Raw genomic sequence first — 23,528 nt, 5'->3', positions numbered from 1 at the left:
AGTTCTAGTATTTCCTTACTTATTTTTTGTCTAGTTGATCTATCTATTTGTGACAGTGGGGGTGTTGAGGTCCCCCACTACAATTGTAGTAGTGCATATATGACTTTTCATGTCCATTAGTAGTTGTTTTATATAGTTGGGCACACTAGTGTCTGGTGCATAGATATTTATGATTGTCATCTCTTCTTCTTGGATTGTTCCCTTTACAAGGATGTAGTGTCCTTCTTTGTCTCTCTTAATCAGTGTTGGTTTGAAATCTACTTGATCTGCAAAGAGGATAGCTACTCCTGCTTTTTTTTGGGTTCCTGTCACATGGAGTATTGTTTTCCGCCCTTTAACTTTCAATCTGTGAGTTTCCTTTTGAATTAAGTGTGTTTCTTGTATGCAGCATCTTGTTGGATTTTGCTTCTTGACCCATTCCACCAGTCCATTTCTTTTGATTGGCAAATTGAGACCATTAACATTGATGGTTATAACTGAAATGTACTGACTTGTCATTGCCATGACTTTTTCTTTTTATTGGGTTCTCCCCTTTACATTTAATTTCTTGTTGTGCCAGATAGGTTCATTCTGCTTTGCTTCCTGGGGTTGTGATCCTCAATGTCTGTTCCTAGGATATTGTGCAAAATTCTTTGGCGTGCTGGTTTGGTATTCACCAAGTTCCAAAGGTGCTCTTTGTCATGAAAGTATCTTATTTCTCCATCCATTTTGAAAGATAGTTTTGCAGGGTACATCAACCTGGGTTGGAGGCTGTTTTCTTTTAGGGCTTGGAATATGTCATTCCAAGCTCTTCTTGCCTTGATGGTTTGTGTTGAGAAGTCTGCTGTGATTCTGATGGGCTTTCCTTTGTATGTGATTTGTTTCTTTTCTCTAACTACTTGTAGAACTTTGTTCTTCTGTTGAGTTTCTGGAATCTTAACAATTATATGCCTATGTGTAGATTTTTTTTGATCAAAACTAGTTGGAGTCCTATACGCCTCACTTATCTGTATGTCAAGTTCTTTTCCCCTGCTTGGGAAGTTTTCTGCCATTACTTCTGTGAAGTTTTTTTATGTCATCTGCACTCTCTCCTGTTTCTTCATTGACTCCAATCAGTATTATGTTATTCTTCTTTGCATCATCTAGCAGCTGCTAGATTGATTTCTCATGTTCCCTTATAATTTTGAAGCAATTTTTCTTTTCCTACTCATTAATTGCAATCTTATCTTCTATATCTGAAATTCTGTCCTCACATTGGCTCATTCTGCTGTGTAGACTTTCAATGGAGTTTTTCATCTCCTAGTAATCTATTTCCATCTGTTTTCTGGATTCCATTTGTTTCTTATGTTGAGATTCCATCATGTTCCTCAGCTCCTCTCTAGATTTATTAATCATGTCTTGCACTAGGAGCACAATTTCTCCTGTTATCTGAGAAATTCTTTCTGATTTCCTTTTTTCCAGATCCCTTTTTGTTGCCAGTTCAGTGAGTCCAGGTGGTTGAGTATGAGAGTGTTCCATCTCATTTCCCTTTGGGGTTGCTGTAGGTGATCTGGAAGTCTGGTTTTGAGACTTATTTACGTGTTTTCTCATTTCGACTGTGGGGGCCATGGGTGCTGTTGGCACCCATGCGGATTACCTCCTCTGAGCTGGGAGAGGTGGGACAGGGGCCAGGAGCAGTGGTAGGGACGGTGCCCCAAAAGCCCTTTCCTTTGGGCTGGGAGCAGCTGGAGGGATGGTGGCCGGGAAGCCCCTTCCTCTGGACCAGGAGCAGTGGGACGGCGGCTCAGAAGCCCTACCTCCTGGCCAGGAGCAGCAGGACCCAGTACCGTGGTCTGGTGGTCTGGTGTCCTCTGCATCTTTGTAGTGTGGAACCAGGTGGCTGTACAGAGGAGTGGGGGAGGGAGTGTCCAGTGGATTGCTGCCGGGGCCCGAGCTGATTCCGCATGTTCCGTACGACTCATGATCTCGGTAGGGCATCTGCAGACCTGCCTGTCTGCAGCGGGCTGATTCGGCATGTTCCACGTGACTCACGACCTTGGTAGGGGGTCCACAGACCTGCCTGTCTCTGAAGCACAATTCTTGAATGTCATGGATTTTATGTTTCTGCAACATTGCTGTCTGGAACATTTCTGTGGTACCACTTCTTCTCCTGGGGGGAAATCCCTTGATGACACATTCAGGAGAGGTATCTGTGTTCACACCTTTGACACTTTTCCACTTGACTGGGTTTCTGGATACTTTCACTTGGCCATCCACACTCCAGGGCTCTCCTCCTTGCTCCAACAAGGAGACAACACTCAGGTCAAAAGGAGAGAGTCCCAGGGAGACCAGGTTCCTGTAGTTCTCCAACATCACATCCCTGTATAAAGTCCTCTGAGCAGGGGCCAGGTCTTCCCACTCCTCTTGGGAGAATTCTATGGCCACATCCCTGAATGTCAACAGACCCTGAATAACACCCATTCTTGACTCCTTTTCTTTCCTCTTGTTGGCTTCTTCCTTATGTAACATTGAGTCTTTAAAAGTTAATCCTGTTGGATGTTCCAGCAGAGTTGAGCTGATACATGGACACAGGATTCTAGGGTTCCTGGGAGAGGTGTGCAGTGCTGTGACCTCCACTCCACAGGATGCACTTCCGGGTCTGCAGGCCAATGCACGCGCAGCCAAGAGGCAGGCTATATGGTCCATTTTGGAGAATGACCCGTGTGCAGCCGAGAAGACTATATATTCTGATTTTGTGGGGTGGAACACTCTGTAGACATCTATTAAGTCCATTTGTTCAAAAGCTTGGTTCAGTTCTAGTATTTTATTGTTGATTTTTTGTCTAGATGATCTGTCTATTTGTGATAGTGGGTTATTGAGGTCCCCCACTACAATTCTATTACTGCTTATTTGGTTTTTCATGTCCCTTAATATTTGTTTTGTATAGTTGGGGGCATTAGTATTTGGTGTATATATATTTATGACATATATATTTATTGTTATCACTCCCTCTTGGATTGTTCCCTTTACAAGGATGTAATGACCTTCTTTGTTTCTCTTAATTAGTTTTGGTTTGAAATCTACTTTGTCTGCAAATAAGATAGCTACCTCTCCCTTTTTTTTTTTTTTTTTTTTAAGGTACCGGGGATCGAACTTGGATCCTTGCACTTGCGCAGCAGGTGGAGAAACCACTGACTAAATCCCCAGCCCCAGCCTCTGCTTTTTTCTGGGTTCCTGTCACATAGAGAACTGTTTTCCATCCTTTTACTTTCAGTCTATGAGTTTCTTTTTGAACTAGGTGCATTTCCTGTATACAGCAAATTGTTGGATTTTGCTTCTTAATCCATTCTTCCAGTCTGTTTCTTTTGATTAGTGAATGGAGGTCATTAACATTGATGGTTATAACTGTTAAGTATTGACTTATCATTGTCATGTTATTTTCCTGTTGTTGGCTCTTTTTTATTTTTCCCCTTCTTCCTTTAATTTCTTGCCTTGCCTGATGAAATATTTTGGATTTGCTCTGTTGGGCCTCATGGAGTTGTAACTTTCATTGTCTTTTTCTAGGATATTTTTTTAAATTGTTTGGAGTGCTGATTTGGTATTCATGAAGTTTCTCGGGTGTTCTTTGTCATGGAAGTATGTTATTTCCCCATCAATTTTGGAAGATAGTTTTGTAGGATACATCAATCTAGGTTGGAGGTTGTTTTCTTTTAGGGCTTGAAATACCTCACTCTAGGCTCTCCTTGACTTGAGGGTTTGTGTTGAAAAGTCTGCTGTGATTCTGATGGGCTTTCCTTTGCATGTAATTTGTTTCTTTTCTCTAACTGCTTGTAGTATTTTGTTCTTCTGTTGGGTTTCTGGTATCTTGACTATTATATGTCTAGGTATAGCTTTTTTTTAATCACAGCTAGTTGGAGTCCTACCTGCCTCACTTATCTGTATGTCAAATTCTTTTGCTCTGTTTGAGAAGTTTTCTATCATTAATTCTGTGAAGTTTTTTTATATCATTTGTACTTTCTCCTGCTTTTTTGTGGACTCCTATCAATCTTATATTATTCTTCTTTGCATCATCTAGGAGCTGTTGGCTTCATTTCTCATAGTCCCTTACTAATTTTAAGAGATCTCTCTTTTCATGGTCACTGACTGCCATCCTATCTTCTATATCTGATATTCTGTCTTCAGACTGGCTCAGTCTGCTGTGTATGCTTTCAACAGAGTTTTTAATTTCCTGGACATCTGTTTGAATCTGTTTCATAGATTCCACTTCTTTCCTATGTTATGTATTCATGGTTTCCATTTCTTTCCTATGCTGAGCATTCATGGCTTCCATCATGGTCCTGAACTCATCTATTTTTTTTTAATCTGTTTCTCTTCTAGAGTCTCTAATCGTGTTTTTTATTCTGCTCACCATCTCTGTAGTTATCTGGGAAATTATTTCTGTTTTGAATTTTTCTAGAGCCTCATTCATCTGTTTTGTTACTTCCTGTGCTATCAGTTCAGGGTGTCCAGTGGTTGATTATCAGACTTTTCCATCTCAGTTCCCCCAGAATTTGCCTTTGGTAAGCTGGAAGACAGGGTTTGTACCTTGCTTAAATGTCTTCCCATTTCTATTTTTGTTGGTGGTACAGTCCTTGGTTTAATTCCTGGGCTGATACTTCAGTATTGCTTAATGTAAGTATCTTTGTTGCTTGTATTTAGAACCCTATGGAATGACTGCTTCTCAGAGGTGTCTTCCAGATATAGCTGGTCTTTAGGTTTTGAGTCTCTAATGACTCTAAGGCTATCTCATTTTCATTATACCAGGAAGGATAACTAATTAGATCAATCACAACACCTTAGCCCAAATGATACTATCAGCCACAACAATAGACTCAAGCACAGCTTAGAAAATGACAATTTGTGGTAGTTATTAATCTATCACCTTGAACCATGTGAATTAAATCAAAATCGAGGACTAGCCCAAAATAAGTTTATAGTGAATAAACTCTTCAATATAGCAACTTTACCCTTCAGGATGAGGACTTAGAAGGAATAAGGCCCTCTTTCTGTTGTTCACTTCTGCTCTATCTTCTGGAGCTCAGGACAATAGCCTTTATGACCCCCTGTGCCTCTGCAGTATGGATCCAGGTACAGGTGCAGCCAGGAGGCCGGGGGTGGGGGGTGGGGGGGTGCATGCTGGGGTGATGCTGCAGGTGCCCACGTGGCTCCACTGCTCACCAGTCCACTGGTGGCTGGAAGGCCCGGATCAATATTTATGACTTTCTATCAGTTTATTTACACATCTGTCTGACCCACTTGTTCTTAGAATGCTCAAGGAAAGAAACTTTTACACTCTCTTCACCAATTGCAACACCTGGTTGCAAACTAGGTACCACTACAGAGAGGATGGATGGATGGATGGATGGACTCTTCCTCCCACTGACCTCCTTGGGCTTCTACTGCACTCACCTTGTACTTAGAACCAGTTGTTCACTCACCTGCCCAAATTCTCTAGAGTGAGACCATCAGAATACCCCAGTCCACTGGTCTAGCCTGTGTCCTTTCCTCCCTCCTCTGCCTTTTTCTGTTTCTCTCAAAGCTCAGTTCTGACACTATGAGTCCTGAAGAAATGGTCAAAAGATGGAAGCTCCCTGCATGATCTCCTCAACTCTGGTTTCACCTTCACAGATTACAAACTGTAGAGTGTGAAGAAACTTTCAAAATATAAACTGTTATAATTCAAGAATTGCTGTCAATCACTGTACACCTGAAACACAAACACACTTCAAGACCCCAGACACACAAACCCGTGTACACAGATGCACACACAAACATGTACACACAGAGATATAAAGATCTGCAAAGGGTTATTGAAAATTTTACAAATTTCAAAACGTGCTAAGAATCTCTTCTTTATGTCTACATAATATAAGAGTTATACAGCTCCACAGACCAAACCATTTCCTCCCAACAGACATGAATGTTGCCAAGTTGCCTTTTCCCATGTCGAGAGCACCCCATACAACAAGATTTTTCATTCAGAAGTGGAATTCAGCCAAGAATGACAGCATATTCTTCAGGAATTATAAAAATATACAGCAATAAATTTCAATCAAATACCAGACCACTGAAGTTTGGCCTCCATTATACGAGGGCAGATAGGGCTTCTATTTATCTGCCAAATGCTTGTCTCAGATGTTTTGGTAACATCAAGACAGACTAATGAGTCTTAATTTAAAATTTCAAATAATTTTGGTCTCTAAGTTTTTATCTAACCTGAACCTCATCAAGAAAGTCAGTGAAGTGGTCCAGGGATTTAGCTCAGGGTTCTGCCACCTGCTGAGCAAGCACAAAGACCTGAGTTCCATCCCCGGTACCAAAAAAGAAAAATAAGAGTCAGTGAAAGGGCCGGGGATTTAGCTCAGTGGTTCTACCACCTGCTTTACAAGCGCAAGGTCCCGAGTTCAATCTCCGGTACAAGAAAGGAAGGAAAGAAAGACAGAAAGACAGAAAGAAAGAAAGAAAGAAAGAAAGAAAGAAAGAAAGAAAGAAAGAAAGAAAGAAAGAAAGAAAGAGAAATACAAACACTTGACCATCATTTTTGCTTCAAGGAAAGGTTAAAACTAGGCAGCAGTGCTTCGATGAACATTTCCTAGCATCTGACAAAGAGGTAGGTAGCTCTGTACACTTCTAATATAAAATGAGCCATTATAAAGAAACTGATCAGGGCTCCAAATGGAACAAACCACCTCCCCACTTTCTCCTGAACTAAGTTTTCAGAGCTCCCCCCCACCAGGCCCCACAAGTTAAGCTAAAGGTATTTTCTAGATAATCTATACACAAAGGTACATTCAAGACTAATCAAATTAAGTGTAAGGGTCAAAATTAGAGAATGTTAGACTGGAGGAAGGCTGAGGAGTCATTTAGTTAAACTGCCATACTTTATGAAGAAATAGGCCCCAAAAGATGAAAGTTTGTCCAGAATCAGAGAGGTTGGGACAGAAACACAAGCTCCGAACCAGACATCCAGTCTAAGGACATTCTTCCCCCAGTGTCACAATGCCTTTCTCTAACCTTCAAGTACTTTTGAAGATTAAAAATAAAACTACTAAAGAAAGCAAAAATAGAATTATAAGCAGGAGGGAGAGGACATAAAAACATCTGTTTTGAATTTGTTCTTGTGCTAGATATATCAGAATTACTTGATATTGATTTACTGTTTTTAAACCGTTCACTACTGAAATTTATATCAATCTGAGATAGTGTTTATGTAAAACAAAAGAATTTTTTACTATAGTCTAAAGCGCCCTCTAGTGTCCTTATAAGAAACTTCCTTTAAAATATGTGTATTCCTTGTAACTGGTCTCTTTTTGGCCTGGACAGTCCTGGTTCAGGCATAGTGTCCTGCCTTCCTGTCTGATTTAACATTTCCTGCTTTTTTACATATAAAAAGTTATTAACAGTTTCTCTAAAATAAGCTGGGATTGTTTTAGTAACCCTCTATATTTTCAGCTTTCTCCATGGTCTTACCAAGTATTCTGAGACACATGAGCAGACAGCAAAGACATCACATTATCTTACATCTGAAAGATGAAGGACAATCTTTCCCCAATCCTTTCTACACCCAGTGGAACTAGCACTTGTCCATTACAAGGACACTGTCTCAGTTACTTTTCTGTCATTGCTGAGACAAAATACACGACGCTCAAAATTAAAGGAGGAAGGGTTTATTTAGCTCACAGTTTGTAGAGGGTTCAGTTCATAGCTGGCTCCAAGGCAGAGTGGCACAAGGTAGAGGAGCATCGCAGAGGAGAAACAGTTCGTGGCACCCACACAGTAGCAAAAGCAACGAGGGACCTTAATAGCATCTTCCTGCCCCTTTTATCTTATCCGGACTACCAGGATTAGGGCGGTGCCAAACCACTCAGTGCACTGATTTAGTAACCACACACCCTTAATTCCAGCATCACACACTCTAGATTCAGCCGCCTCTGAAAAAGCTACCAACGGTGGCACGAGCCTTTGGGGGAACATCTAAACCCAAGCCACAACAGACAGCAAGGTACTTGACTACAATTTGAAAATAAAAACAAACAATCCCTCAAATAAAGGCTTCCAAGTACAGTTTTGTGCCCAAAACTGTGCTACTGGAGGTGAGAGAACTTGTCCACAGCCGCTGCCCTGTATTATTTGGGTTTACCAGCTAGTTGTGCTATGTCCTGGGCTACAAGACGACAGAACAGCCAAGGTGCAGCTGGGGGCAAATGGGAAAATGGGAGAAATTTTAGGCTAGGGCATGTGAGATATGTGCAGGAAAACAGGCTGAGAGTACAGAACTGCCTTAAAGAATAGAGATACCAGGGCCGGGGATTTAGCTCAGTGGTTTTCCCGCCTGCTGCGCCAGCGCAAGGACCTGAGTTTGATCCCTGGTACCAAAAAACAAAAGAATAGAGAGATACCAGTCTAGGAACCTGCTACAGTTTGGATTTCAAATGTCCCCAAAGGCCTATGTGTTAAGTTAAGTTACCAATGTCATGCCCTTTCTCTCTGTCTCTATCTGTAATTCTGACATGAGGCAAGTGTTTTCCTCTCCCATGCCCTCCCACTATGAGTATGAGCTCATCACAGGCCGGAAGACAAAGGGCCAAGCATCCACAAACTAAAACATACAAAATTGAACCAAAGTAAGCCTTTCCTCTTTATAAGTTGATTTATTTCAGACATTTGTTGCAATTAAAGAAAAGTGACTAAAAATAATTAAAAATAAAGAAAAGTGACTAACACAATGATTTGGCTCTTGCTTTGTTTTTGTTTTTGTTTTTTTGGGGGGGTTGCCTGTTTATTTGAAACAGGTCTCACTATGTACTCCAGGCTGGTCTGGAGCTTACTGTTTAGCCCAGGCTGGCCTCCAAATCAAGATCCTCCAGCCTCAGCCTCCCAAGTGCTGGGATTATAGGTTTGAGCCACCTCACCTGGCTCCTGCTCGTGTCTTCTATAATGTGCTTCTACAAATGCTGGTAATGCTTTTTTATTGTGATTAATCCTTTCAACAATAACAAACTCTACAGCAGAAGTATAGCCCGGTGTGCTGTTACATACCTGTAATCCCAGCTATTTGGGAGGTTGAGACAAGAGGCTCACGAGTTAAAGGTCAGTCTGAGCAACTTAGCAAGACCCTGTCTCAGTGAATTACTGGGGATGTCAGTCAGTGCTCCCTGGGTTCAATCCCCAGTACTATTTCTAAAAAACAGAACTAAATTTGACTCTCAAATAAATTGATGCTGAATGTAAGATTGCAGAAGATGTCATCGTTTGCCACCTACCCCACCATCATACCCATGATGGAGGAGCAACGTGATATTAATACCGAGTGAAAATCTCAAAACACAAATCAGCTGAAGAAGTACTATAGCTCACATCAAAAATTAGCCACTATTTTGAGAACCCTGTCCTTGTAGCTTATGATTTATCATATGCAGCTGTAGAAGGTGCTTACACAACATTTAGATCCAGTAATGCCCCTTTGGAATTGACTTTGCCAATTTTTTATTTAAAGTTTGTGTTCACTGTGCAAAAAGTGAAGCAAAACTATGATGTGTTAATAATGAAGGCAGGAAGGATTTCATAAACAGTACGCTGTTGTTCATTTTGTTCAGGATCATGGCTTTGCCTAGAAAGATCAATTAATTCATTCTAGTCATGGCTTGATATTTTTAATCTACTTCATAAAATCAAAGTAATGGTTTTGGAAACTGAGTCCGTTGAAGATGAAACATGTGTTGTTATTGTGATTCTTACTGGAAATTTCATTTAAAAGTTCATCATTTAGCCAGGGACGGTAGCATTTCCTGCAATCTCACCTGCTCAGGAGGCTAGGACAGGAGGATCACAGTTCTGGGAAACTTAGTGAGATCCTATCTCAAAATTTAAAAATAAAAAAGAGCTGAGGATGTAGCTCAGCATGCTCCTTGGTTTCAACATTCAGTGCTGGGGAAAAAAGAAGTTCAATATTTTGGCGGGGAGGGGCGGGTTACTGGGGATTGAATTTGGGTCCTTGCGCTTGCACAGCACACGGCGAAGCCACTGAGCTAAACCCCCGGCCCAAGAAGTTTAATATTTAAAAGTAATTTTGGGGGCCAGGGATTTAGCTCAGTGGTTCCATCGCCTGCCTTGCAAGCGGGAGGATCCAAGTTCGATCCCCGGTACCAAAAATAAAAACAAAATAAAAGTAATTTTTTGCAGTGATAATATAAATAAAAATTTTGGTGTAACATGGTATCTACCAAAAGATACTGTAAAAACACTCTCTTACTAAACTAAGGTATCTAATTTTAAAATTAAGATGTTGGTCAGAAATATAATTGGTCACAGTGTAAAAGCCCTAGTTCTAATTTCTCCAAAGAAGTGGTAATATTGTGCCAATTGCAATAGAAACTATATTTGATAAATTTAGAAATTTTGTATATGCTAATTTAACTATACATTTTTTTGATGAAGCTGATGCTGATCTTTAAAAAATGAGAAACTTCACCCTGATAGGGCTCTTTCTCTGCTGCCCACCAGCTGGGAACCACTTAGTAAACCAACCTGTGTCCTACCAATGATACTGAACATTTTTCTCAATGAGTCCCTAGTTTTGAAGTGTGTTGTGTTCAGTATCAATTAGAAATTTTAATCAAAGAATTCAAGGAGCATGTAAAGCTACTTTTTGATGCTTTTAGAGAATTATAATTTTTGGAAAGCAAACTTGCCAAGATACTGAACCATGCCAACTACAGCAAAGGAAGAAGTGAATAAGTAGAATAATGAGCACTCATCTGTCCAAGATTTAATTTGTTTTGCTTTGTTTTTTGAGACAGGGTCTCGCTACGTAGTTCAGACTGCCCTTGACCTCACTATGTGGTCCAGGCTGGCCTCGAACTCACAGCAATCCCTCTTGTCACACCCTCCTCCCCAGTGCTGGATTACAGGTAAGTGCCACCACACCTGGCTTCCACAATTCAATTGTGAAATTCCATAATTGATCTGTCTGGAATATATCCACTTGTAGGGAGAAATTTTTATATTGTTTACTGGCTTGGAACAAAATTAAATCTATGATTTTTTTTAGCATCTCAGTTTGGAGAAAAAAATCATAAATAGAGATAATTTATTTAATGATAACCCTTTGTCATCTACAAATAGTTGTCAAAGGAAGTTATTCTGAATGGAAGAAAAACCTACCATTAATCAAGGATCATATTTCAGTCAAGCATTTATAGTTTGTCTTCTTTTTTTTTGGTACCGGGGATCAAACTCGGGTCCTTGAGCTTCCGAAGCAGGTGGCGGAACCACTGAGCTAAATCCCCGGCCCCAAGCATTTATATTTTAATATAAACAAAATTAGAGTTTAAAATCTCTACATTATTAGAATTCACTTTGTTTTTTCCAGATTACTCAGTTCTTATAGAGAGATCACTCCCAAGTGAAAATACTAAGGTTTACAGAAAAGGATCAATTTCAGGGTCAAGGATTTAGCTCAGCCTGCCTGGCAAGTGTAACAGCCTGAGTTCGATCTCTGGTACCAAAAAGAAGAAAAGAATCAATTTCAATTTTATTCACATAAAATATAACTTCAAAAAAGATTCCAAGCATTATGAAAAATTAAAAATAAATCAATATTAGAAAGAAAGCATCCTTCAGCAAAATGACATATTAGAGAAAGATACGGCTAAAAATTGGATTAGTCCAGGTGTGGTGGCGCATGCCTGGAATCCCAGCACTTGGGAGGATAAGGCGGGGGGGGGGGGGGGGGGGGTCACTGCAAGCTCAAGGCCAGCCTGGGCTGCACAGTGAGTTCAAGGCCAATCCAAATTATGTAGCAAGATCTTGTCTCAAAAAACTAAAAAAAAAAATAAAAATTTAAAAATAAAAATTGGATTAAGCCTGTGATTACGTAACAAAAATAATCATTCTAGGGCTGGGGATTTAGCTCAGTGGTTCTGGTGCCTGCCTTGCAAGCGCAAGGTCCCGAGTTCAATCCCCGGTACCAAAAAAAAAAAAAAAAATCATTCTACTTTATGTGATTTTTATTGTTCAAATAAGACAATGTAAAGGGTTTAATTTTTTATTTTACTTTAATATGTCAATATTTTCTATTTTGAACGAAGAATTTCATTTTCAAAAGTCTTTAAATAGAACTATTTTTAGGCCTAGCTATATAATAAAACCAATTTATGCATCAAAGTATAATTTAGAAATCATATAAATTATATGGGTTTTTTGCATGTGTGTTTTTGTAGCACTGCTAAGCATTAAATTACTCTCCGAGACCCTATATATATTATTATAACACCCTCTTTCATTTCTCAAAGTGTACTTGTTTGGGCAATAAATTACTCTAATAACAGTTACCATTTACCAAGTGTGATAGTGTGATAGTTAACTGTGGACTTGAGTACGAAACACCCAACTCAATTGGATCAGCATAGTTCTGAGTGTGGCAGAGGGGATTAACTGAAGACAGAAGACCCACCCTAGGGCAGCTCGTCACCTGACTGGTATGAAGGGGAAACGAAGAAGAAAGGATCTTTTCTCCTGGAAGGAAGGACGCGGTCTCCTGGCTTCCAGCAGGGACTCTTCAGGCTCCTGATATGAACTCACACAGGACGCTACAGTGGGCTCCAAGCCTTCCACTGGATCCTTTGGATCTCCAGCACAGACAGATCTTTTGCACTCTTCCACATCTGACTCGGTGGCAGCCGTTGTAAACCAATCTTGTAAATTCTTATATCTTTGTATATTTTGCATTAAATCTGTTTCTCTAGTAAGTGACTGATACAGCAAGAGCTCACTATTTATCAGTCACTGTGCTCAAATTGCGTTATCAATTTGCTTTTTACAGCTTCCTAAAGGGTAGGTGCTATCTTTACTTTTCAGAGGACTCCAGCTGGCAATAGCAAGCACAGAACAAGGCTTTGCTCCCAGGCTCTAGTCTTAGCCAATACTCCCCAGCCACCACATTCTGCTACCTCTCTCCTACATTAACACACTACCAGCCCACCACAGATGGAATGTGCCTCTGATTCATGATCATGAATTAGGTTCATCATGATCTCTGACCCATCACCCAGGTGGCCAAGCTGTGCATTTTCAGGAGAACTTGCACATTTTAGATGCTAGACTGAAGCTAAAAACCCATGTAATTAATTGCCTCCACAGAACCTACAAGAATCGCACTTAACCTCCACAGTTTTCAAAATGTATATGACTTCCACGTGAGTAATCTTCAGTCCTGCAAAATCTTATTTCGCATTAAATGGGAGCCTAGACACTTAATGAGCAAACTGTAACTAACATATAGCTCTTAATGTAAATTAAATGGCATTTAACCATGACCCAAGCATCACTAAAATTATAAATTCTAGGGCTGGGGATTTAGCACAGTGGCATTGCGCCTGCCGCGCAAGCACAAGGTCCTGAGTTCAATTCCCAGTACCGCAAAATAAATAAATAAATAAATTCTTTATAAACTTTAGTGTCCTATAATATAGAAGATGCTATGAAAAAAGCAACAATAAAAGTGTAATTTTTAGTTCAATCATTAAATTTAACATTGGGCACATATATATTTTGCTCTGTCTTTAAATATCGCTATTCAGACTGGCAGCTCTTAAAATATGATTATGCTTAATCTATGTATTTATTTTTCTGACTCATTGTATTTTATTTGTTTCAGGTATGTTTTAGATGTACAAAGGATTTGCCTTTAAAAAGAAAAGTAACAATGAAGATATTTAATAGACAATCAGCAATTTGTGCTACTAGATAGCAAAAATATATAAAGTAACTGTTGAGCAGTAGATTAAGCCCAAAAAATTTATCCACCTACTATAACCAATCAAAATATTGCCTGAAATTCAGAAATACCCCCAATGCAGGGATTTGGTTTGATCTGAGACCAAGTTTGATTGCAAATAATTTATTAGGGAGTCCAAGGATTATTAGTAAAGGAGCAAGATAGCAAAAATTGCTAGTTAAGATTGTGTGTTATTGGGCCAATAACTAGAACTTACATCCATCCGGAATCTGAAGACAAACAAAGGCCTTACCCTCATCCCATCCAAGGAGAAGGATCCTGGGTAATCATACCCCAACTCCCATTGGCCACTGATTAAGGACTTACAGAAGTTGGTGTTAATTCCCCAGTGTTTCCAGATGCTTGCAGTTGGAAGTGTGAAGGAGGACAAAATGATGAGGTCTTGAAGGAAGTGGATAGAGCAATGATAGGATTTGTTACATTCTTCCAAGCCTAAAATATACTCTTATATCGAGTAATTATGCAAATGCTAACTGCATGGCCTCTACCATACACCAGAGTAAACAATGTCTCAAGTCTACAAGTGATGGTGATTTAAGTAATTACAACTAAAGACAATATTTCTAATTTTAAACATCCTTTCCCAAAAAATTCCTAGAACATAAAATAATTTAATACTATTATATGAAAATAACAGAAATGAAGGTTTCAATTTCAATTAAGCTTTGGGATTTTGAAAAAAATCCATGAGATTGGCCTTTTTAAAACAGGAAACATACTGATCCTACTTGAACATCCAAAGCGCCTTCCATCTGTGGCTACCCCCAAGTTCAGGAAAATGAATATTCTGAGAGCTACTCAAAGGAATTCAGCATTCTCTACACATCAGACACAAGCCTACAATCTGTTTTAAGAATTTCTCACCTAGTTTTCACCTCTGTACATCACTCACTAATGTTACAGCTATCTCCCCCTCTCCCCAAGAAAAAATGACAAGCATTCCCATGGTCACGTCCTGCATGGATTTGAGAGTATTGGAAATAGCACAAGCAGCTGTTAGCCTCTCCAAACACAATCTGAGGCATTTAAATGCCCAGTCTGCAACCCTACCAGTGAAAGACAAGAATAACAGTTACTTTTTATACCAAAGATAAATGTTGGATCATATCTGAAAAAGCCATGGTGGGTCTCACTCATAGGCAGAGGAGAAAAGTACTGATGTCAATGGGAGACAAATCTTTCTGGGAAGGATGCACAGACCCTATGTATTTGAAGGTCTTTTAAGGGAAACACAACTTGGTTTTGTTAAATTTTGGAAAGAAAAATATTGCTCTCAATGCTTCTTAAAATTAAGAACCAGATTTTAAAACTCTTCAGCGAATGCAATGATTAATAAAGCAATTTAGTTTCATGTTATGAGCTGCTATGGAAAGGAAATGTGGGTGATAAAGGAAAAAATCAAGATACATATATATTATAAATGGAAAAAAGAAACTCCAAAGAAGCATGCATATCATGAGCACATCTTGTGTGTGTGTGTATGTATGTGTGTCTATACACTTTTCATCTGCACTGAAAAACTTTAGAGATGAAGGACCCTAGTTAGCAAAACAGACTCCATATTGCTGCTGGAAGACCCACCTGCCTGCCCTTTAGATGAACTTAGAAGGAGGAAGTTTAGGAACCTCCTCCCTTTAGAAGTTCTCTTAGAAACAACAATTAATCAACTATTGTTTTACAAATGTTCTAACGGCAGGACGTTCCGCTTCTGTACCTTTTGCTTGCTTTGCTAGTTCTATCCCATAGGGGGGCCTGGAAACCGTTGGCCCCAAAGGTGTATAAAGCATGTTTGTCAACCCCCAGTCGGGGCTCAAGTCCGATGCTCGGGTCACAGCCAGTAATAAACTCCTGTGTGGATTTAATATCGGTCTCTGGTTGGTTCTTTCTTGCTGGGTGTAACAAGAAACATATACGGTGTTAATGGGTCCAAAGTCACAGATAGGAGTAAGAAGTTCTGGTGTGCTGAATCACAGTAGTGTGACTATGCTCTATACATACCAAAAAGCTAGATAAAGGATATATTGAATGTTTTCACCATCAACAAATCATAAATGATTGAGGAGATAGATATGCTCTAAACATCACGTACATATTTTGAAACTTCCCATGGGATCCCTATTGCTAGAAACAATTTTTATGCTTTTAGGTATCAGTTAAATTTTTTTAATGTCAGTTCTGATTTTTTCTGGGTGATGGAATTTTGGTGATTTTCATTTTTATCCTTACACACTTCAGTATTGCTTAATCTTTGACATAGATATGTATGAATTTTATAGTTAGAAAAGTTATGTAAGTTATATCGACTTTGGAAAGATGAAGGAAAGACAGAATAAGAAGTAGAGAAAAGATATAGGAAGAGAAGAGAGAAGGGCAAGAAGAATATCAACTCTTCAATCAATGACAAAGGATTCTTTGATCAGATATTGTGTGCGAGTGTAATAATTATTATTAACTATGCTGGTTCTTAAAGAAACAAAGTAAGATGCACTATAAGCATGGTCAGGGCCGGGGATGTAGCTCAGTGGCACCACCTGCCTTGAAAGCGCAAGGTCCTGAGTTCGATCCCCAGTACCAAAAAAGAAAAAAAGAAACAATCATAAGTAGTATGGTCAGAGAAAGCCTAATTGAAGAAATATTAAGCTAAATTCCTGAAGAATCAAAACTAACTCTATGAAGGATGGTGGAGAGAGAATGCATGGGCACCATTAGCACATATACCTTAGTCACTTCAAGCTGCCCATTGTGGCTGGAATTTGGAAAGAAGCAGAATGGAAGAGAAGGGCAGCGGAATTAGAAAGATAAGCAAGTGCCAATTCCTTCTCGGATCTGAAAGCCAGTGATAAGGAATTTGTAGTTTAATCTCAATGCAAAGAAAGCCATTAAAGAATGTAATGCAGGGGCTGGGGATTTAGCTCAGTGGTTCTGCCGCCTGCCTGGCAAGCGCAAGGTCCCAAGTTCGATCCCTGGTACCAAAAAAAAAAAAAAGAATTGAATGGGAAGACTAGAAGACAGAAGAATCTGATTTACACTTTAAAGTGGCCACTCTCACAACCCAAGGGATTCAAGGGAAAGAAAAGTAAGGAGGTTGTCTTTGTTTTCGTTGTCCTTGTCTAATTCTCCTCCTCCCACTTTCACAACTGAAATTACTGACCACTAAAATCCCTGCAGCTGCGGATCCCACCCACCTGACAACCTCCACAGCCTAATGATCCCTGTTCACTCAACTCCAAATATCCCTGCAACCTTCACTCCAAAGCTGTGACCGCATCCAAACTCAAGTCTCCACTTTCTAGGGAACTGCTGACAGCCGCCGCTTCCCTCATGTCCTATAGCGTCTGTCATCACCCCTCTGGAAGATTAACCACCATCTCCTTCCTTCCTCCACTTTTAGTTCAAACGCATACACCTTTTGTGTTCATACACCGGATCTCATGCTTTCTTTGCAAATGCTTTTAATTCATGGACTGGTGAAATGCTTCACATTAAAGCGCTTTTAGAGATATTCTGGTTAACTTGTCGGTTTTTATGATGTAGACACTGATCTGGCAAGGTTAGATGACTTTTCTGAAGTCAAGCAGGACATCACACTTCCTATTTAGAGTTCTTTACCTGACTAAAGCAATTTTTAAAAACACTTGCAGAGTTAGAGGACTCCGTGTTTTACAAAACACTTCGATGCATGTTTTCTCACAGAACAATGACAGGCCCCAACTATTAGATACAAATTAAAGCTGAGAAAGACGGAAAGCTAAGAGAGTGACTGAGCCAGGACTTAGACTCAAGTTTCATGGCTCTACATCCTGCAGAAATTACAGAAACTTCCCTATTGTCAGCTGAAGTTAGGCCAGCACTATCGAAGTTAAAGGTCCCTATTTCTGCTCATTACTAGATATTGGATAATTAGACTTTTCTGTGTGTTAGTTTTCATTCCTTCTAAAGATTGGATTTTTTTTTTTAGGTGGTTAAGGAGGGGCTTTGTCCAATACTGGGAGTTTATTGGCGTGATGGCTCTGAGCAGGAGAGAAAACTTTAAAGAACAAAGAAAATGATGAAGGAAAGAGATACAAATTTTACTGAGCTTACAATTTTGCCAAGGGTCAGATGTGGATGCAGACAAGATGACATTATGACAAATACCATTGTTGGATGATGCTTTCTAAAACTAGTTTTCTTATTTTAAGTATAAGTTAATGCACCTCAATTGCACTCTAATAAAAAAAAGAATGTGAATGGTCTCTTGGAGTTCATTATTGAAATAGTTGAATCATATACAAATTGAGTTATTTGAATTCTATTTTTTAGCACATTTGAGGTTCAGAGTTTCAAATCCAACATCAAAAATATTCTAAGCAACAAAAATCATGTCCTTGGTTGCTTTGCAGGATGTGGAAGAGATTACTGCTTCAGAGTAAATATATTTTGGAATGCATTGCACCCTGATGCTACCGTTAGTTCTATTCTTGTTCTGAAAATGGAGAGGAGTCATGGGCCCCACAAAACTGACACTTAGCAGCAGCAGCTGGTGCAAGTTGGCATCCAACACTCCATCAGAAGAAGTGGCTCACTCTTGCCTTGGAGCCCAGCATAGAGAAATTAACAGAACAGAACACTTGCACAAGAATAATCGTTTCCTTACTTTTTAATTTGCTTTTATTTTGACCAGTTCAAACAATTTTCCCCTCAAACATCAGACCTACTATTGTCAACATTCCCTTAGGGCATGTTAGGTATGATTACTTAACTATGTTATAAAACTTCCCAAGTGTGAATGAAAAAAAGTCTTCACTTAACTCAAATGCTAAGTACTGTAAGAACGGAACTCATTCTCTCTGTGAATAACTGCTGAGCTAAGAGAAATCTTATAGGTATATTAACTGGAAGGCTAAAGTAATTATTAGGATTTTCTTAATATTATTATGCACTGGACTTGGAGAAATGGCTATGATAACAAATCAAACCAGCTGGGGGATTTAGCTCACTGGCACCGCGCCTGCCTGGCAAGCCCAAGGTCGTAAGTTTGATTCCTGGTACCAAAAAAAAACCATCAAGCCAACAACACTACATGTTTTTTATTTATTTATTTATTTATTTGCTTTTTTTTTTTTTTTGGTACTGGGGATCCAACTCGGGACCTTGTGCTTGCGAGGCAGGCGGCGGCACCACTGAGCTAAATCCCCGGCCCTATTTATTTTTAATTCATTAAATTTATTGGTACATTTTAGGTATACAATATGATGACATTTATCATCGGGAATTTGTACCTTTGCATGATACATCTTGGTTCTTATTGTTTTCCCCATTCTCCTGCCCTCCCTTCAACCCCTCCACCCCTCCCTATTTACAAAGACTTTGTTTCTGTTTTTTTCCTTTTTTCATATTTATTCCTCTCCCATAGGACTCCCACTTCCCCTTTGGACCTTTACTTCCTATTTCACATTATGTGTAAATACTGAATTGTTTCTCTAGTGTGAGAAACTGAAAGTATAAATAAGGATCAAAACACTACTTGTTTTTAGAAGGCTGCGAATCTCTAGAATAGCAATTGTTCTACTAAAAATAGTCACACAAAATGCACATTTCTCTCATACCATCAAATCTGAACATTTCTATTACTGCATTCCACCCCATTCACACTCCTTGGCAATTAAGCCACCCAAGTCACGACTTTTAGATTCTGGCTTAGCTCAGTTGAGTGCTGTAAGTCTGGTGGCATAGAGGAGTCAGTAAAATACCTCACCCCACATACTTCCCATGCCTATCCAGAGACCCCAAGATTGTGGATCAGAAGTAGACACAAGGCTTACTGTACATCACCTTGGGCTTGAGGCTTACTGCATTCCTCAGAGTCAACTGAAATCTGGAGACATTGAATCTCCTTTTCCAACACTGGATGACATTATACTAGGTCAATATTTGAGGTCAAGTAGGACAAGTAGTCAAAAATGATATGGTTGTTAGCTCTATGATTACCATTTCCAGCTTTTTAAGGCACTGAAAGGTGCTTTTGTACATGGGACTTTAAGCTCAGTGAAAATTCTTATAACTAAGTAATGTTTGTATTCATGTTAGGTTATTTTTGCTTCTTGAGGTAAGTACACTGAAACTGTCTATATTTAAGATTCAGTTGAAGGCAAAAAAAAACAAAAATAATTTTTTTAGGAATGCAAAATAAGTAATACCAGTCAAAATGTCATTACTTCTGCTTTTTTAAAAATTAGTTTTATTATATAAAGAGCATTTTATTTGACATGGAATTAAAACAAGATGCAAGAGCTCAGTATAGTTGAGTACAGTTGTATTTTCAGTCAGTTTCTGATTCTATAAAAGTATGTTTTACAACCAAGGAGAATGGTAATCATTGTGGGTAACTTTCTCCATCATCTAATATTTAAGATAAAAAGTACTATGCTCTCTGTGTTCATGAACTATAGTATATAAAAAATTAATAGCAAAAAATTGAAGAGTCCAGCAAAGAACTGGTTTGACTTTTACAAATCAGTCAGTCTCTTCACCCTTACATTATGATTGTAGTGAAATTAATATAATTAGATGGGCACCTCCCAGCAGAGGCAATGGCTTTGAGGCTCTGTAGTGGTTTACATTTGGCTCTGAGAAAGCATAATTTAAAAGGCCAAGCATGAAACTAGTGACATCACTTTCACCATTAGGGTACATTTAATTCTAAGTAGGTTTGTCCCTTGAGCCTTCCTTTCAAAGTTGACTGAAAAAAGACCTAAAAGATTTGATAGCTAAACCATAAATATAACCTTCATTTCACTTCCATCAAAAAGAGACTAACCCTAGGGCCCGGGATTTAGCTCAGTGGTTCTGCCGCCTGCCCTGCAAGCGAAAGGACCTGAGTTCAATCCCCGGTACCAAAAAAAAAAGAGACTAATCCTGAACCTGTCAATATTTTTCCAAAGTCTTAGAACCCAGGAAGTGATAAAGTTGACAAATGTCATGAAAAACTGGTAAGGTGTTCAAATTCACATTTCTATAAGAAATGAGGGAGAGATTTAAAAACAAGTTAAACACAACAGAAGCCCAGTTCCACTACATCCTTGAGAAACTTTCTCTTAAGGTCAGAGAAGAAAAGAGTTCTTAAGTATAAAATAAATACATTCAAATTCCAGAAAATCCTGGAAAATATACTTTAACAATCACACACACACAAAAAGGACTCTTGCAGTAAAATGTATCCTGTTGTGGGTAAATTCAAGTTTTGGATGACTAAAGCATCAACAATTTCTTGAATGTGTATACTTAGACCTTACATCTTTAAATTGTGTTTAAGATTGCTAACTCAGGTTCTTACATCTTTAAATTGTGTTTAAGATCGCTAACTCAGGGACTCAGGGTGTAGCTCGTGGTAGAGTGGGTGCTTAGAATGCCCAAGTCCCTGGTTTCAATCCCCAGCACTGCTTAAAAAAAAATCCCTAACTCAAAATAGCTAGCAGCATGTTACCCTGATTTCCTGGAATTACAGATTAACAGAGCTAGAAAGGTATTCAGGATGATTTGTTTCAACATCTATTTATAGATGAGTGAATGTTCTGAGACCCAGACAGGTTGATGGTCACGCACAGGCAAAATGAAAACTACAACCCAGATTCTCTGAGTCTTAATTTTATTTACAGAATCCTGGTTGTTATTTCAAATGATAAAAGTTCAAAAGATTTTGAGATTGACTGGAAAAAAATCATTCCCTGCATAGTTTACTATTATAGAAGTTATCTTTTAAGGTGAAAAATCAAGATAGTGATACAAAAACATATTAACCCTTCAAAAAATATAACCACAACAAGCAAAAAGAAAAAAAAATCACTCTTTTGTCCTTAAATGTCGAATGTATTGCCTACATTCTTCATTTCTAAATTAGAATCATTTTCTTCCTTTCAAGAAAACACTATTTTGGCAGGTTTTAACCAGGGGTTACAAAAACCCCAGAGATAGACTCCCAGACAGTATCATTCCATGGATTAAAACTCCTACGCAGACCATGTTATTAGCCCAATTCAGCCTTTCCACAATGGACACATTTATAAGATCAGCAGTGGGGCACAATGGCACATGCCAGTAGTCTCAGAAGTCTGGGGCAGGAGGAGCACCCACACAGGACTTAGGGGCCAGCTGGGGTAACATAATGAGACCCTGCCTCATAGGAAAAAAAAAAAAACCTATTGTACACTGTAAGTATATATAATTTTTGTCGATTTAAAAATTAATAAAACACTCATTTTGAAATGACACACAACTCTACTTTCAAATCCTTGGACACATTGGCCAAAAGAACGCACTCAATCACATGGGGGTCAGGAAATGCAGTCTCAGAAGGCAAATTGCCACGGGCCGGGGATTTAGCTCAGTGGGGCCATGCCTGCCTGGCAAGCGCAAGGTCCTGAGTTCAATTACTAGTACCAAAAGAAAACAAAAGGGCCGGGGGATTTAGCTCAGTGGTTTCACTGCCTGCTGCGCAAGGAGCCGAGTTCAATCCCCGGTACCAAAAAAAAAAAAGGCAGAATGCCAGAAGTATTTGGAGAACAGCACAAATAACTACCACACTTTATATTTATGAAACATGAAAAATCAGACAGTGACCTCTCATTAAATATATGTCACTTAATTAAGTACCTAAATTTCTAATTTTAAAGCAAAAGAACTAGAAGAAACTGGCAGAAAAATCAAGAGCCTGTAAATCGGGAGTGGTGGCTCACACCTCTGACCCCAGTACTGGAGAGGCTAAAGCAGGAGGATCACCAGAAGTTTAAGGCCAGGTTAGGCTACATAGTGAGTTCAAAGCCAGCCTGAACTACATAGCAAGACTGTCTAAAAAAAGAAAGAAATCAAGAGCTTTTGTTCAACCCAACCACCAGCTAACTGACGATCCCAGCAAGTCTCATTTTATGAAAAAATAAAACAAAATCTTATAATCAAATCCATTGTTTCCTCATTTGTAAAATAACAGACTAGATGACTTTTGAGGTCCCTTCCAGCCTTGTAAGAGTTACAACCTGGGGGGAGACAAGATGATGGAGCAGTGAGTGCCAGCAACTCAGCTTCTCCAGGACAAAGTATCTAGAGTCTGGAACATGGTAGCTTAGAGAGGAACCAAAGTGAGAGGAGAGTACATGGGACCTACACGGGAACTGACAAAAGAGAAGAAAATAGGATTAGGTGATACAGAAGAGGTGGACCATGACGCAGAGGAGACACTGAGGCACTGCCAACAGCTGCAAAGTAAACTAACAACTTTTCTGCTCACAGAGAACTGCCTTGGGACAAGGAGAATTTTATGCAGTTGGAAGCAGCAGGAAGAAGGAAAGACACTGCCTCCCGAGCAGCCCTCCAGAGTCAAGAGCTGGTGAGTGACTGTGGCACAAGTGCCTGAGGACATGTTAGAAAGAGCGGGAGCTGGCAGGGCCACTGCTGGAGGGAAGGGCTGAGTGTTTGAACCTGGGCCTGTAAGCAGCCCCGTGGTTGCTTCACACTGCCAAGTTCCCAGAGTGGATGAGGGAAAGAAAGGTAGTCAAGGGAGACCGCCGCAGTTGGAGAGCAGACTAGGGAGAGTCCCTCTGAGAGGCAGGGGCTGGGGATCACAGACTCAGTTCCTGCGGTCAGGTGCCAGTTTCAGCCTGAGTTACACAGGATTAGAAGCTCACTGGCCAGATTTACATACTTCCCCCAGAGATGAATAGAAATTTGACATTGTGGTATGGTTGGTGCCGCCCTTCGG

At 39.5% G+C, this 23,528-nt stretch overlaps 2 protein-coding genes across 3 annotated transcripts in view; both read right to left on the bottom strand.

The window, feature by feature from the left end:
* Nucleotides 1-23,528, bottom strand: part of Rnf144b (ring finger protein 144B) — a 191,803-nt gene that overhangs the window by 138,920 nt on the left and 29,355 nt on the right. The gene's annotated exons all lie outside the window — the stretch shown is intronic.
* LOC101710923 (uncharacterized) lies at nucleotides 809-6,706 on the bottom strand. Its single transcript, XM_087181797.1, has one exon. It carries the CDS (start codon nucleotides 2,878-2,880, stop codon nucleotides 1,612-1,614), a length of 1,269 nt encoding a protein of 422 aa, XP_087037923.1. The 5' UTR covers nucleotides 2,881-6,706; the 3' UTR covers nucleotides 809-1,611.

The sequence above is a fragment of the Heterocephalus glaber genome, unplaced genomic scaffold (genome assembly GCF_053883595.1).
Source record: "Heterocephalus glaber isolate CG9 unplaced genomic scaffold, H.glaber_assembly_v1.0 deba00001472, whole genome shotgun sequence".
NCBI classification, from domain to species: Eukaryota; Metazoa; Chordata; class Mammalia; order Rodentia; family Bathyergidae; genus Heterocephalus; species Heterocephalus glaber.
The sequence above is the reverse complement of the archived record's forward strand: the minus strand, read 5'-3'. Positions and strand labels throughout refer to the sequence as shown.

Excerpts from the sequence above, each read along its gene's own strand:
- LOC101710923 (XM_087181797.1), bottom strand. The coding sequence starts at position 2,880 with ATGAAAAACCAAATAAGCAGTAATAGAATTGTAGTGGGGGACCTCAAT.